The sequence below is a fragment of the Curcuma longa genome, chromosome 3, assembly GCF_044706935.1.
Source record: "Curcuma longa cultivar G26 ecotype Majalengka, Jawa Barat chromosome 3, ITB_CL_G26_1.1, whole genome shotgun sequence".
NCBI classification, from domain to species: domain Eukaryota; kingdom Viridiplantae; phylum Streptophyta; class Magnoliopsida; order Zingiberales; family Zingiberaceae; genus Curcuma; species Curcuma longa.
In genome coordinates, this window is record NC_133863.1 from 7,616,382 (window position 1) to 7,632,127 (window position 15,746).

Below are 15,746 nucleotides of genomic sequence, written 5' to 3' on the forward strand. Positions count from 1 at the left end.
CAATTCATCCGAAAGAAATGTATTATATTTACATGAGATAAAAGATCTTAATCCACCAAATATGAAAATTCATCATATGTATATATATATATCTATATATACATATATAAGATGAACGATCTACAATCCATCTGAAAGATACCTCATATAAAAATAAAATGAACGATTCACAATCTATTTAACGAAGTGTTTCACATAAGAATAGGATGAATGATTCGCAAACCATCAAGTAAGAAAAATTATCTTAATTTAACCGAAGCCTATGAACACACTGAAAGACTAGAAAGTCATTTAAAGTGCAGAACAAAATATCTATATTTATATAAAGTTATTTTAATTACTCATCTAGCATAAATAATTTCAATCTTTAGAAGGAAGTTCTACTAAAGAAAGGTTACACTCATTCTTATTCATTAAGTTGCATAGTTGCTGAAGCTCTTTCTCATATTATTCAATTTTAAATAATAATATTATTTATTCACTTTAAATTTCCATGAGAATTTAAGTTCTCATTAAGGAATTATCCTAAATTCTCAAATGATATCTAAATTTTCAATTGTCTAAATTAATTTATAGAAATAATCCAACATTCGAAGTTGTAAAATTCTAAATAAGTCGACTGTTCTTAACATTCGAAGTTCGTGGGCGGCGGCGGCGGCGGTGATAGTCACGGCGAGGACAGCGACGGAATGAGAAGGGACGACGGCTTAGGGAAGCTTTGGGTTTTTTTTTCCTTTTTCTTTTTTTTGGAGATAGTTAGGGTGGAAGATAGAGTGACCGAAGAAAACGATATTTATTATACGAAATGAAGGAAACAATAGCACGAGGGTGGCGGTGGTGGTGGGACCACAGCATCCTTTTTGATGCTGCAAAAGGTTGGAACCGCCAACCTAGCGGCCCTCCCACCCCGGCCCCACAAGTATGAGGGGGAGTAAATCACGGTGAATGCGGGACTGACCAGGATGTGGTGGCCTAGGAATTTGAAACATGGCTCAGATTGATGTTATCGCAAATGCAACCATGAGACCTCGAACCGCCCACCTTATGCTGTAAGCATCCACGCCCTGACCAGCTGACCCCGCCCGTGGGGGCTTCCACAGCATCCTTTTTGAGCCCCGGAGTTGCAGAGAGAGAGAGAGAGAGCGCGCACCTCGGCGGCGGGCAGTTCCGTGTCGGCGATCGCCGGTGGTGGCGGAGCAGCGATGTGCTATTCAAAAATGTTTTAAATATTAAATTTCCAGATGAAGTGGGTCAAAATTGGGCCGAATTTAGTTCGGAGGCCCCCTCATTGTGCTCGCCCAAATGCCGCCGACCAACACTTGCCAATTTTGTCGTGATATCCACAAAATCTTTCATCGCTCGATCTAAGCCGCCTTTCCCTCTCCGGTTTTGCCACGCCGTCATTCTGACACAGGCAACCCTACCTTCTTATCAACTCCACTCCACGCATTGCCGACCTCATCCTTACTCTGCCGACTTCACCATCAAGCAAACTCCCGCTTGATGAAGCTTCCCTTTATTTTATTACTCTCCTCCTTTTGTTTTACTCCATCTGTTCTTCCATTATATATTTCCACTGCTCTGGGACAGACAGTAGCTCCAGCTGTTTACTCTCTGCTGAAGACTTCTGTCACTGCCATTAAATTTTGTAGCCAACCTTTCTCTTCCTATCCAACTGTTCAACTTTAAGCATCTGTCGAAGAGTCTTCTTCTTCGCCTTTCCCAAATTGCAGCAGACGAGATGGACTGGAGCATCAGTGAAAAGTTATGGTCATTCTCTCTTCTCTTCCTTTTCTTGATTTCCTCCTCTTCAGGCTGCGACAGGTGCGTGCATCAGGCCAAAGCAGCTTACTACTCCTCTGCTTCCGCCGTCGCAGGTATCGCCCGCCGCCAAGATTTGATTTTGATGCTCTTGTGTCGATCAAGCCCCGATTTTTAGAGGTCCCGTTTGGGAAAATTTTGTAGATGGAGCTTGTGGGTACGGATCCATGGCTGCGGGCTTCAATGGAGGCTATGTGGCGGCAGGGAGTCCCCGTGTTCACAGAGGGGGCGTGGGGTGCGGAGCTTGTTTCCAGGTTGGAGGTGAAAAATACCCTTTAAAAGTCCTCATTTCAGATGGATTTTTATTTCGGCGTGCATCAAACAGATGAGATGCAAGAACACTACCATTTGTAGCAGCGGAGGAGTGAAGGTGACATTGACAGACCTCGACAAGAGCAACAGCACTGATTTCGTTCTCACCGCCCCTGCTTTCATGGCCATGGCGAGGAATGGCATGGCGCAAGAACTCAACAAGCTCGGCATTCTCGACGTGGAATACAAGCGGTAGTAAATATGAATTTTCTCTTATTTTAAATCAAAGAATCTAATCCAGAACCTCCTCGACCCGACGAAGCAGGATTCCTTGTGACTACAAGAACAAGAATCTATCGATCAGAGTGGAAGAGAACAGTAGGAGGCCAAACTACTTGGCCATCAAGTTCGTGTACCAGGGAGGACAAACTGACATAGTAGGAGTCGATGTAGCCCGGGTGGGTGCGTGGAATTGGCAGTTCATGAAGCGAGATTATGGTCCGGTGTGGAGCACGAGCCGCGCGCCGGCCGGGCCGCTGCAGTTTCGGATGGTGGTGACCGCCGGCTACGACGGCAAATGGGTCTGGGCGCGGAGCGCAGCGCTGCCGAGCGACTGGAAAACCGGTTCGGTCTACGACTTGGGGGTTCAGATCGACGACGTCGCCCAGGAAGGGTGCGACCCCTGCGACACGCGAGACTGGAAATGACGTGATCATGCTTGTTAATTTATGTATCTTTTCTCCTTGTTTTAAGGCAGAGTAATTGCAGTGGTACGTTCCTTAGTAACGTATGCATGTGTTCTATGCCATGATTAAAAAAAAAAGCAACATCCGAGATTTGATACAAGAAAATCCGGATAGAAAATGACTCTGTTTTCAACTATTGAGCATGTGAAGCTGTAGTCGAGGTCAGAAGTCTGTGTAAGTTTAGGTGGGCAGATTGAGATTGATTAACGACTAATGAATGATTAAGATGGATGAATCTAACTAGATTTAATCTAGCATCCAATGCTAAGATACTTTCATGGATTAAATTTGTATAACTGATGAACCTATTTTGTTGTGAAGTTTAGATACAGACGTTTGATAATAAAATGGCTTGTCCAGTAACTGTCGGTTTATTGAGGATAACATGCATGACCAATGATTGAAGACCTGTCACCTATGGCATCATCATCACAGTACGGTGGCCAAAGCTGCTCCTTATCTTTTTTTGATTGAGATCTATGAACGACTGGGAGAACAGAAAGAGATAAGGGTTGATCTATGAACAGCTTGGAGAGGATAATAAAGAGGATAAGTGCTGAATTTTTGTGGCTGTACTGGATCTAATTTATCATCTTGAATTTTTAGACATTCCCTCGAAGCTCACTCAAAATAATATTTACACATCGATGTATTCTGAGTCAATATACAGAATTGATGCACCAATCAATCAATCAATCAATCAATACTTCAATCTGCTTTTTATAGGTTATGTTTTGTTAAAACCTCTATTCTCAGGATTTCGGTAGAAGTATTCATTTGGCTTTGAAATTGAATTTAGAAGGAATATCCAACTTCACATTGATGAAAATTTAGTTTTTCTTCAAAAATACAATACTACAAAGCTGTTACTGAGAAAAAAAAATAAATGACCATATTCGACCTGATTGTATCAACAACATGCTGGTTTAAAGCCGTCTGCAACTGATGACCAAAAACAATGCCCAGCCAGGATTGATTGATCAACAACACCGACACATGACAACGTCCGAGCAAGTGTAAGGTCTTGCGCTTGCTTCGATGTCCTCCATCGTTGGTACAGCTTCCAAATCACGAATGCTGTGACGAGAGCAACAAAAAGTGTACAAGTTTTTGCAGATGCCCCTGCTAAATGGACGAACCTTTTCTGGAATTCCCCTATAAATCAGATAAAAGTTGTAATATGCTTCAAAACGGAATCCTCATCAACAGAGGTATAAAGAATGATGAATTGATACCTAAAGTACAATATGCGTCGTCTTCTCACCATCTCATAAGTAGTCTGATTTGTCAAAGCTAAATAGCTGAGTAAAAAGTAATTAAATAGTGAAATTAGTAGGATATCTAGATCAGGTGCGAATCAAACCTTCAAAGAGCACATAATTCTTCAAATAGAATTGATGAAAAAAACTTGAACACTATGTTAAATCAAACAATTATGGTTAACAACTTTCTTAGACATGTATATAGAGGTTTTTGTGGCTGTGGTTTGAGTGTCAATCAAACAAATCAAGTTACCAGTAAAATGTTCTGTTTCTTCACATATACGGTGACGGTGGAATAAGATTGCGGCATGAAAGTTATCAGCAAAACATATTCTCAGTGAGGTGCCTGTATGAAGAGCACTGTACAAGATGGATCCAGTAGAAACTACAAATGCTTTTTAACTTGCATTTGGGCAGGTTTCATTTGAAAGTTCAAATCTAATTAAGGCACATAATTGAGTATATAGCTTACAGAACTTTGACAAGTTTGGACGACAGAATGAGACATTTAGAAAAGCATTTTGATAAAGTGAAAATGGGGCAGGAACCTGAGACAGTTTAAATTATTACGACTGATGTTACCTGTGGAAGAGGAGCAGCAGGATGAGAAAGATGAGACAAAACATAAGCGCAGCTAAAAGCACTATAACAATGAACTCCTTCCACCTGATAAGATCATTCCAAACAGACTTCTTAGCATCCCAATGCATATATAAAGGGTCAGAAAGTTATATTAGTTGTCATAACCATGATCTTGTGTTTGTATTTCTGATTAAAAACGTGGAAAAGATCAGTGATAGCCAAACAATGTTTCCTAGGACATGGGCAAAAAACAATTCCAAATAAACAAGTCAATAATTATCGAGAAAGATCTTACCAAATCTTCTCAATCTCAGAGCGCAAATATGAGATATACAATACAACTGTCCATATGCAAAGGATTGTTTCTAGAAAAATGTACCACCTAAAAATGAAAATTTGAATTAGCTCTCACCAAGAATCATTGTTCAAGTGAAATATGAATAGGTGAATTCACATAGCACACAATCAATATTCCAAATATCAGAAAATAGTTCTTTTCAGGCATGCAAAAAATATCAAGGATTGACTGACTTCAAATATAGACTATCAAGGATTGACTGATTTCAAATGTAGATTTATGCAAAAAGAGCAAACAGTTTTTACTTTACAAACAAAGGTTTAGACAATAAACAATTATAATAATCATTAGGAGCAACAAAGGTCATCAATTTGCAAACAGATCTGATTTTACAAGGAAAAGATAAATACTGAAAAGTAGTTGAAAAAGGACTCGACAATCACGCAAAAAAAACAACCACATAAATAATACAATTTTAGACATGTTACAGTGAAGTCTTATGGAGGAACCAATTCTTACTCTTTCATAGTTTCAAATTTAGAAAGATATATTCATAGACTCAATTCTACCATTGTGAAGTCTATGAGAGATTCCTATTTGTTAGTCGAGTGGGATAATCTCAATATGAAAAAATCACATAAATAAAATTTACAGCTAAATAGGTCATGGATATAAATACAGACCTCCAAAGATAAAACTATGATGAGCAAAATTTATACATAAAGAAGAATTATCTTAATATGTATAATAACAATGCTGATTCATATATATGAATAAATAGACTAATGGTTTGTTGTAAAGGAAAACCATTCGTACATAAGACTTAGAAAAGTGACAGTCAAAGTCAAAATGCAGCTAGACGACGGCAAAGTCATTAAGAAATCAAAGTTAAAGATTTGTCGATTGTGATCCACTTTTACCGATATAGAAACCATAAAAGATTAACACCTGATGAAATAAGTCACTACCAAATGGATGAAGACTCTTTAGGATAAGAAACTTGCTATCCTAACTGAAACAATTTATTGAATGGTTTTGCATTTACTTTATGCTGGAAGTAGTACAACTTCAGGTTTACAAAAGAAACCACATGATTTGGTCGACCATTTAGCTTTGCACAAGACACAAAGTCACATGTCAAATAAAAATTAAAATTACCAGCTTGCTTAATTAGCTGTTAATTTACAAGGAATAAGGTTCAAAAATTCTCCTTTACCCCTTGCCCTTGCCACAAAAATAAGTTGAAATCCATGAGGAACATGAATGGCATCACTCTCATGTGTAACAATGTTTAGTTTTGTTCTAGCACTGTATCCGCTAGTTTTGTTTATTTATGTAAGACCTAAGTAAACAATGAATAGAGGAACTAAATATGGCAAATTGAATCCAAACAACAACAAGGAAATCACCTTGATACCAAGGTGGAAAATCACAAAGTGATGGATGGATTGAGGGGGAAGAGACAACTATGAATGCATTCATTGCTAAGGCTTCTTGTCTAATTTTGGTGAATATCGAATATAGAAAAAGAGGTATCTGGATCTCCTTTTGCCAATATTTGACTTCAAAAAGGAAACTATTGTTAAAATCAGAAGATAATACCATAGTAATATTTTGTAAGTGGAAGTTATCTAGAGGACTTAAATCTCCCAACTCTATCATGAACAACTACAAAGAGTCTCAATATTCAGTTGCACAAGATTGGCAATCTCAAACAATGCCGAACAATTTCATGAGCATAGAGTTGTATGCTTCACTATGGTGTAGCTCCCTAATAAAATCTAATAAATGAAGATTTAATTGCTCACAAAGACAAATTAGATTTTAGACAACACATTCCATTACTTTTATTTTGGGTCAATGCTCCAAAATGATACTGGTGGACTCACCAAAATCGACAATGATTTCCTTGCCCAACACAAGTTCCTAACCATACACAGTGATGATCATATTGAAGGATGCATTTGTCACAATCGTGGCAGTGCTTTGCCCGTGGAGGCTGCAAATACACAACAAACGTTGGAAAATTTTATTAAGATGCTGGATGCTAAAAACGCATGGAAGGAAGGTGAATAAATTGATAACAATGTCAACAGCTTTGATCATACGAATCAGATTGCAACATAAACAAATTCACATTAGCAAAAATGACAAGTGATAATTATTTCATGCAACAAAAGGTTTGGTAGTGTTTTTCCATCAAAAAACTTCAGTTATATCCAAAAGTAATACAATCAGTTTCAAAGAAACAGATTGACCAAAACAAAGTTAAACCAGTTCAATCCAGATATTAGCCTAAAAATAAATCGAAAATAAATATAACAACAAAACAAAAAAGAATAACAGTAAAGATTACAAGATAATAGGTTTGAGTTTGGGGATTAAATCAAAAAGAAAAAGATAAAAAAGGAGCTTGAAACAGTGCTATTCAAAACAAAATGACTAATTGCATATGTTTAATGGAAAGATAAGCATTTTGAAGGCATTATGTAAAGAGATTGTTAAACACCTAGCAACAGAACTTTGGCATGCACATAGTGAATAAAAACAGACATTATATCATAAAAACCTTTAGGTGTTTGGAAATAAGAAACAGTCTAAAACAGTATTTCTAATCGTTAATGAACAGAAGTTTTTCTAGGGAGGTATGATTAAAAAAGGTACTCAATGAATACCTGAACAATATTGCAGTAAGAGCAAGTCCAATTTCTGTCCAAACAAAGAAAAAAGGTTAACTAGTAAGACAAAATCTGCTAACATAATCATTCTTCAATGTCACTCGATATAGATAATACCTACTAAGTTAAGAGACAAAACAAATGGGCATGCAAATGCCAAAATCCTAGAACATGTAGAAGTAACTTGGCAGACAAAAAAATATGAACTCTGCAATGACATGTAGAATGGGATTCCCCCTTTATTCACATCCAATTATTCAGATTTTCATAAGATCTATCAAATGAATTCATAATATTTCATTCTGAATTTATCATAATTATCCATATAATATAATGGATTAGAGTCATGATTAATTGTTCAATTTTGATATGTCAATATGTATATGTAGGGGAGTCCATTCAGTTAGAACTAAACTGGAATAAAGATAAACCAATTCATTTTTATCAATCTTTGTTTAACCAAACAAAACTGAATAAGGTTATAGTTAACACTATAAATTAATATTTGCAATTAAAGTTTTAAATAAAAAATTATTTAAAAAATTCAACAATGATAATGGAGAATAGTTGGTATACAATTCAAGCTTTTCATAACATATGGTAATAGAGAAACTAGGAGTATACTTTTTGGTTAGAATTTTAAGAATAATACTATATATGAATAATACTATATATATTAATGGAAATATGAAAACATTAAAAATTATATTTTGGTTTCTGATTCAAAATGCTTTTTGAAAAGAAACTGAAATGGAAACAAATTGTATAATCAAATTTATCAAGCCAAACCAAACAGAAATACAAAAAACAATTAAATTAAGATTTAGCTTTTCTGGTTGAACCAAATAACAGACACCCCTATATGCATATGCATTAATATATAAGAACATCTTTTCTGTAATTTTGATAGAGGGAATTCAACTCCTAACGAAATGTAGCCAACTTCATATATTAGAACAACATCCATTGAGTCTCAATTTGGATTTGACTCAGGATTGCCATTTAAATTCAAAAAATTTCTCTGAATTTGGATGTTACCACTTAGCAAGTTTCCATACAAAGCATCTGTTTTGGAAAATCCATTGATTTCTTATTTCCTTACAATATTTAGATAACCTCTTTCACATAAGCAATTTGATTGTGATCATTTGTGAAACAATGTAGAGAGCAAACGATGCTTAAAGACTGATTTTCTTTCACCCTTTTGTCAATAAGAAAATTAACCTGTTTGAAATACTTAATTACATTAGTTTTACATTAATGAAATACTTGTAAATGTACTTACTCCTTATGTGTGATGCCTAACTTCAGATCATCAATTGCCATCAGTCCATCACTGATAGACTGGGTGTGTGTTTGAGCTTTTAGATGGAGGATCATGTAGGAAAGAGATCACAAGCTGACAATTATCAATTTATTTCATCACAGCCATAGAACAACATATTCACTCTGCTAGGTATTGTTTATAGCCATCATGATCAATCTTAGGTGGAAAACAATCTCAAGACTCAAGAGAAGACGAGCCATATCTAGATGTAAATACTAGGCAAACCAATGGGCATAGGTGGCCATATTCCTCTCTAACAATAGTAGTTTTTTTCCCCATTCTCTGACAGTAGGAACCAAGCTACAAGTTAAAACCATGCCAGCCCAAGCAAGACACTACACAATAATATGTTGTAGGCATTGAAACAACCACTGCAGCACAATAAACACATGATATGTGGCACCAATTAGACTCATGTTATCTTTTTGTGTCCCATATTTCCCCATTGTATTATCATCACTCTCTTGTTGTCCATTCTATCGAATTTGTTACTATGATATGAACTAAAATGCACTTAATGTTAAACATTCATAAAACACAAGCAAGTAAAAAGTCCCGTGCCTAATCTAGCATGCTTGCTGCAGTACCTGATGGCTGATCCAGGAGGATACAGGTCCATAACAAGCTTCAACCATGATGATGAATTAAAGTGGGTAGTCTGTGCTTCAAGATGGTGGTTGTTCGTGGAACAAATTATGTACCTATCTCTTGAATTGGACTGCCTTTGCTTGATCATTGAAAAGGAAAAGACAAAGAAGTAAAGATTTCATGTTTGAATTGCATTAACATAATTGTGGCTTGACCTATGGTCCTACTTCAAAATTGAAGACGGATTGTTAAAAGTGGTTGATGTTCCATTTGCTGCCCTCATTGCATCAATTACATACCTAACACATGAGAATACAGAAGAGACATTAGTGGAAAATTTATGTTCCAACAAAAAGGAGTGGTCATAAGGATGAGAAGTATGATAAGATAATATGTTGGTACCCTGGGGATGAGCAAGAAGTGAAGAAATATTGAAATAATGTAGCTGAAAAAACCACCAAATATGCTGCAGTATACCTAAAAATGGGCATTCAAGGTGGAGAATAATAACTGTTAAACAGGGGAAAACTAAATCTCAAAGGAGTGTAGACAATTCAAATTAAAAAAAGAAAATAACAAAAAGTGAGAACACTACAACTATCCCAACATGTCTTTGGAAAGAATAAATATTATAACCAAGAATCACCATAATTGAGGAATTAGGAAAAAAAAACATAGTATCTAAAAACTTATAACTTAAATTAACAGGGATTCGTAAAAAGAGGGGGGAAACACAGGTAGATATCACGATATCATGTGTCTAGCATAAGGATTCATGTATGCTATTGGAAGCAACATAAGAGAGATTTCAGTAGACTCTTTTATCAAGGTATATTTGACATATAATGGGGAAACAAAAATATAGGTGGAACCATGCAAAACCATATAGATGTAGGACAAACATTATCACTTCCTTTCCAATATCAAAACTGATCCAAAAGTACATTGACTAAGTAGAAACTATAAAAAAAAACAGAATTTCCTACAACGCTCACCAGAAAGTCAAGCTACTTTTCTAATTGAAGTTCTCAAATGGAAACAGATGTTAATCAATCATAGATGTTAAGGCATGTCACTGCACGAGGATTTAGCAAAGGCCAATAAAAGCTCGTTCCTCACACATCCTTAGGCACTAACTTTTCTTTTGTGGTTTCCATAGAGTGTTTTTAACCTGAGGTTACACTCATCAAATCTGTAAAGCACGAGGGAACCCCTATATTGAACCATATAATTTAATTAACACTTCAAGATACAAGCACTCTCCCTAACATCTAGTCCGGGATGACCCAGACAATCAAGTCAAGACAACACCGCATGAGAAGAATGATATCTTCCCCTAAAATAAGGGGTTCGTTCACGAAGTTGTTGACCACGAATAACTATAATTATAATCTTGCTGTTTATTGAACAAAACCCGAGATCACTGCTGGTGTGCGCAATCTTTTTTTCTGATCTCCACCAATCATAGATACAAAAAAAAAAAAAGCCATTTAAGCCCTTTTGGAAACAGAAGAGAAAAAAAGGCAAGGGTTTTGAAGGCTACCAAGGCTGCTCTCTGGTCCTGCGTATCAATGATACATCGAAGACGAAAACAACTCCCACGAAAATCACATGAAGAAGCACCATCGACAACTTCAATCCCCATGATAATCTAGTCGCTGCTCAAAGGCCCGAAATTACCCAGACAATGAATGCATCAATCATAAAAATAAAAATAAAAAATCTCGAATTCTTCGGGCGAGGAAGATATCCTACCACGGTCGGCGAGGTCGGGACAGATCAGGGAGCAGCGGTCGCAGAGCTTCTCGCTACCGGTGGATGAGACGCCGGCAGCCGCCATCTGTCTCTCGATCGATCCAAGATCCACAGCCTCAGGAGGCCGAGAGGAACACAAGCGACTAGGGACCGGGAAGGGAACGAAGGGAATACCGTACCGCGCTGCCACGTGTCAAGTAAGAAATGGAGTAAAATTTGAAACATGCTCGAAGACTAGTAGTTGATCCTCAAAAGGAGTGAGCACGGACAGACAGGGTGTCGGGCCCACGCACAAATAATATCTCAGCAGAAGTGATTACGCGTGTACGATCATGATGAGGCTGTCTCGGGAGCAGCGGAAGGACGTGATCTCTTGTGGATGGAGTTGTGTTGTGGTCGCTGTGAACCCTAGACTAAGCCTATACGGACGCGCCCACCTATTTTAAGCCAGACGACAGGCCAGCAAATGAGCCCAAACAAACTTGAAGATTAAGAGTTAATTTTAGAATTATATTAAAGGAGCGATTCTATTTAATCACTTTGGAAAATAATTAATGGGAGATCAATTAAAATAATTTTTGATAATGTTTTTCCCACCACTGTGGGCCTCCGCCAACAGGCAACAGCGTAGTAGCCGTCAGTATAACGGCGCACCCCTGTTTCTCCGGTTTCTGCTCTCGCTGCATCGATACTCGTGCTGTTCCGCGCTCGCCCCAGAATTTCTTCTAATTCTTCTCTCCTCTCCCACAGTCCTCCGCTCTCCCCCTTCCTCCGCGAGACCAACCGGAAGCGGCAACACGAGACCATGCACGCCAAGACGGACTCCGAAGTCACCAGCCTGGCGGCCTCCTCGCCGCCCCGCTCCCCGCCGCGGCGCCCCATCTACTACGTCATGAGCCCCGCCCACTCCCACCATGACCCTGACCGCGCCTCCTTCGGCGGTTCCACCCCTGGTGCCTCTCCGCTGCATCCCCACCACCACCGCTACGCCAGTTCCCCCATTCACCACTCCCGCGAGTCATCCGCCACCCGCCTCTCCGGCTCCCTCAAGTATAACACCTATGCCTCCTGGCGCAAGCTCCAGCCCCACCCCCACCACCAGCCAGGCAACGCCACCTCCTCTGCCTGCTCAGACGACGACGGCGACGAAGAAGAAGCCCCCATCCCTGTCCGATGCTACGTTGCCTGGTTCGTCCTCGGCTTCGTCCTCCTCTTCACCCTCTTCTCCCTCATCCTCTGGGGCGCCAGCAAGTCCTACAAGCCCGACGTCTTCGTCAAGGTCGGTAACCCGAGTCAACTCGTTTCGTCCATTTCCAGAAGGTATGGAGGATTGTAATACCCGTAAATTTCCTTCTATAATTCTGGAAAATAATGGATGATTGTTTGAAAAAGGGGTTTAGAATATTTTCTAAATGGCCCTTGATGACAGGATGACCCTTAGCTTTAAGGGACCATAAGTAGGCTAAGACCTTGAACCGGGCTTCTAGAACCGTTTCAAACCAATAACGAGTGACGTAAGAACACCAATGATTTAATTCGAGGATACCTGACGAGGTTGAATTGGATAATTTGGTTGACATTCCTACAATTGAACAGTTATTGAGGAAAGGTAGAGGATCCAAGTCGATTAATCCATTCTCTGAGGAGTCCGAAATCCTAGGATCGCTTCACCCATCAGTGTCACAGTCGATCCCTTTCTCCGACTTCTAGGATAAAGCACTTTAAAACACTCCCATCTCCCCCACACAACTCATGATCTATATTCTCTCCACCTTTTTGTGCTAGATTTAGTAAGTAGTTCCACGGTCCCTGTGGATTCGATCTTTTTATTACTTGGCGACATTCCGTGCACTTGTGGAAGGCTATCAGAGTTCCAGAACAAGGGTTCACCGTTACGTACATCCCCTAACTTCCCGAGATAGAACAAGATAATCCACTGAAACCACGCCAATAACATAGATTTGATGAACGAGAGAAGGCAAAAATCATTCATAATCAATCATTAAAGGGGTACTCCCTTATCTCGAGATTAAAAGAAACTACTCCATAGATGAAAGTTTACCGCAAGACATGTCGATAAAAGATAAACATCCGACCATCCTGTACAAGAGTTTACCAATCTAAATCTCCCGCGCTAATGTTGATGATGCCTTCTAATGCTTCTCTCCCAAGCTTTCCTCCTCAAAAACCCTAATCCCAGCCGCCAGCCCCCCCCCTTTTCGTTTTCTCTGGCAGCCTTTTATAGTTCGTGTGTTTTAAGCACGCCCGTGTTGATTGGCACGGTCTGGCCGTGCTAGGCTCTGGGCAGACAAGCAGCTTCACGCCTGAATAAGCTGACTCAGTCGACACGGTCGTGCTGATTAGCACGGTCTGGGCGTGCTAGGCTCTGGGCAGACAAGCAGCTTCACGCCAGAATAAGCTGAATCAGTCGACACGGCCGTGCTGATTGGCACGGTCTGGGCGTGCTGATTACCTGTCAGGACAAAACCTCACACAAAGATGAGTGAATTGCGTGTATCCAAGGAGAAAAGTATAATTATAGAGCCAAAAGTATAAAATACCAAGTAAAGTGCAATATCTTGCGTTATGCTCATGAAATGTGGCCATATCAATGCTAAATAATGCTTATCTTCTCAATGCATCATCTATGAAAATTAGGAGTTTTGGTTCATGTCTAAATCTGAACATTGTGGGTCGCTGGCTCACCAGTTGTCCCAGGACGAGCACTCGTGGTGTTCGGTAACGTACGCGAGGCGGGTACATGAATGCGTACGGAGGAGACAACGGACGACAGGGATCGACTCGGTTCTGTATCGCAAAGGTGGTGACCATACCGCACTGAACCGACTTAATTTTAGGAAGCGAGGGAAACCCGACTGCGTACGTAATTGAAGTATCGAGGGTGTCGGTTGCTAAGAGTAACCGACGCGTGTCCGTGCACCAGCTGACAGTCTGTGCTCTAGTAACTGCCTGCGTGGGAGAGGCGGGTGCGCGCAACGCTCTGTGACCGGTCACCTCACCCGATTGTTTCTTCGGCTTTATATAGAGACCATCGAGCAAAGCCCTTCTTCGCGCGGCGTTGAAGTTGCTTAGAACAAACGAGAAGGTGCTTTCGAAGTCGTACCTTTACACGATCGATTGTTAGGGTTTGTTTGGATCGGTGAAATTCTGTCGGCGTCAAGCTCGATGGCGGAGGCTGCGAGGAGGAGCAAAGATGCGGATCGGATCAAAGGGCCGTGGAGTCCAGAGGAGGATGAGGCGCTGCAGAAGCTAGTACATCGTCACGGCCCGAGGAACTGGTCGCTAATAAGCAAGTCGATCCCTGGGAGGTCGGGGAAGTCGTGCCGGCTCCGGTGGTGCAACCAACTGTCGCCGCAGGTGGAGCACCGTCCCTTCACAGCGGAGGAGGACGAGGCCATCATCCGAACCCACCGCCGCTTCGGCAACAAGTGGGCCACCATCGCCCGCCTCCTCTCCGGCCGAACCGACAACGTGGTCAAGAACCACTAGAACTCAACCCTCAAGCGAAGGTACTCGTCTTTCGCAGCCGAGGATGGCGCCACCGACGTGGCGGAGAGGTCGCTCAAACGGACGTGTAGTGACGGGTCGGATGTCTCGTCCGGGGCAGCAGGGCTGAGCTTGAACCTCGGAAGTCCATTGGGTTCAGATCTTAGTGATTCCAGCCAGAACACGCCAATGCCTTCTCCGATCTCCATTACTTCTCGCATCTGCCGGCCGCTGGCGAGAACCGGCGGCATATTTCCTCGATCCGCTGCTCCCTACCCTCAATAGTTCGAGTCATGCACCACCGGTGGTACAGCCACCGCTACCTCCCCATCCCCACCGCTTAAGATCATGGAAGATCCGGAGACCTCCCTCACCCTTTCCCTTCCCGGCTCAGACCTAAAAAATGCCACCGACCGGTGTCGGAGATTGCAACTTGATCTGCTGCCATATATGTCAATTCCCGTCGACGAAAAGCCACGGACTTTGACTACGAAGTGCATGGACGACGGGGAAGATCTGGGAGGAGGAACGGCGGCGGCGAGCGTTGTCATTCCCCTTCGGGCCGGAGTTCCTGGCGGTGATGCAGGCGATGATCCGGCATGAGGTGAGGATCATAGACAAGGCCTTGTCAGCTCGTCCCACAAATGCACTTGATGTGATACAACTTCACTAAAAAAGAAAGCTTTGAGTATTTTGAACATCCTTTATATAATTCTTGTTCCCCATCTTTAAGCAAATCATAAAACTCTTTAGCTTTACCACTCGGACCCTCTTGTAAAGGTGGCATTCTTCCTTCACCTTCATTTAATAGATCATGCATTGTTGAATCTTGACTGACATGTGGTATAGGGAATATGAAAACATCTTGAATCATATCACGGATTGGATCTTCAGAAGATTTAGTATGTTGTGTTTCATGCACATAACTAG

At 40.6% G+C, this 15,746-nt stretch overlaps 3 protein-coding genes and 1 pseudogene across 4 annotated transcripts; 3 read left to right on the forward strand and 1 right to left on the reverse strand.

The window, feature by feature from the left end:
* Nucleotides 1-1,475: 1,475 nt before the first annotated feature.
* Nucleotides 1,476-3,059, forward strand: LOC141824000 (expansin-like A2). Of its 2 annotated transcripts, none has more exons than XM_074711216.1 (4): nt 1,476-1,877; nt 1,966-2,075; nt 2,147-2,325; nt 2,399-3,059. In XM_074711216.1, the coding sequence occupies exons 1-4, from the start codon at nt 1,742-1,744 to the stop codon at nt 2,778-2,780; spliced, it is 807 nt and encodes a 268-aa protein (XP_074567317.1). In that variant the 5' UTR covers nt 1,476-1,741; the 3' UTR covers nt 2,781-3,059. The 2 variants fall into 2 exon arrangements, with proteins under 2 accessions (XP_074567317.1, XP_074567318.1); XM_074711217.1 differs by having other exon boundaries at nt 1,789-1,877; nt 1,966-2,082.
* A 549-nt stretch (nt 3,060-3,608) lies between these two features.
* LOC141824801 (protein S-acyltransferase 10-like) lies at nt 3,609-11,496 on the reverse strand. The gene is made up of 11 exons (XM_074712133.1): nt 11,310-11,496; nt 11,098-11,212; nt 9,957-10,031; nt 9,782-9,853; nt 9,554-9,688; nt 7,637-7,670; nt 6,851-6,960; nt 4,959-5,045; nt 4,664-4,747; nt 4,055-4,120; nt 3,609-3,974 (listed from the first exon to the last, which is right to left on the reverse strand). Exons 1-11 carry the CDS (start codon nt 11,392-11,394, stop codon nt 3,800-3,802), a joined length of 1,038 nt encoding a protein of 345 aa, XP_074568234.1. The 5' UTR covers nt 11,395-11,496; the 3' UTR covers nt 3,609-3,799.
* A 505-nt stretch (nt 11,497-12,001) lies between these two features.
* On the forward strand, nt 12,002-12,645 carry LOC141823588 (uncharacterized). The gene has a single exon (XM_074710883.1). The coding sequence runs from the start codon at nt 12,115-12,117 to the stop codon at nt 12,643-12,645; it is 531 nt and encodes a 176-aa protein (XP_074566984.1). The 5' UTR covers nt 12,002-12,114.
* A 1,850-nt stretch (nt 12,646-14,495) lies between these two features.
* LOC141823589 (transcription factor MYB44-like) lies at nt 14,496-15,489 on the forward strand (annotated as a pseudogene).
* Nucleotides 15,490-15,746: the final 257 nt, after the last annotated feature.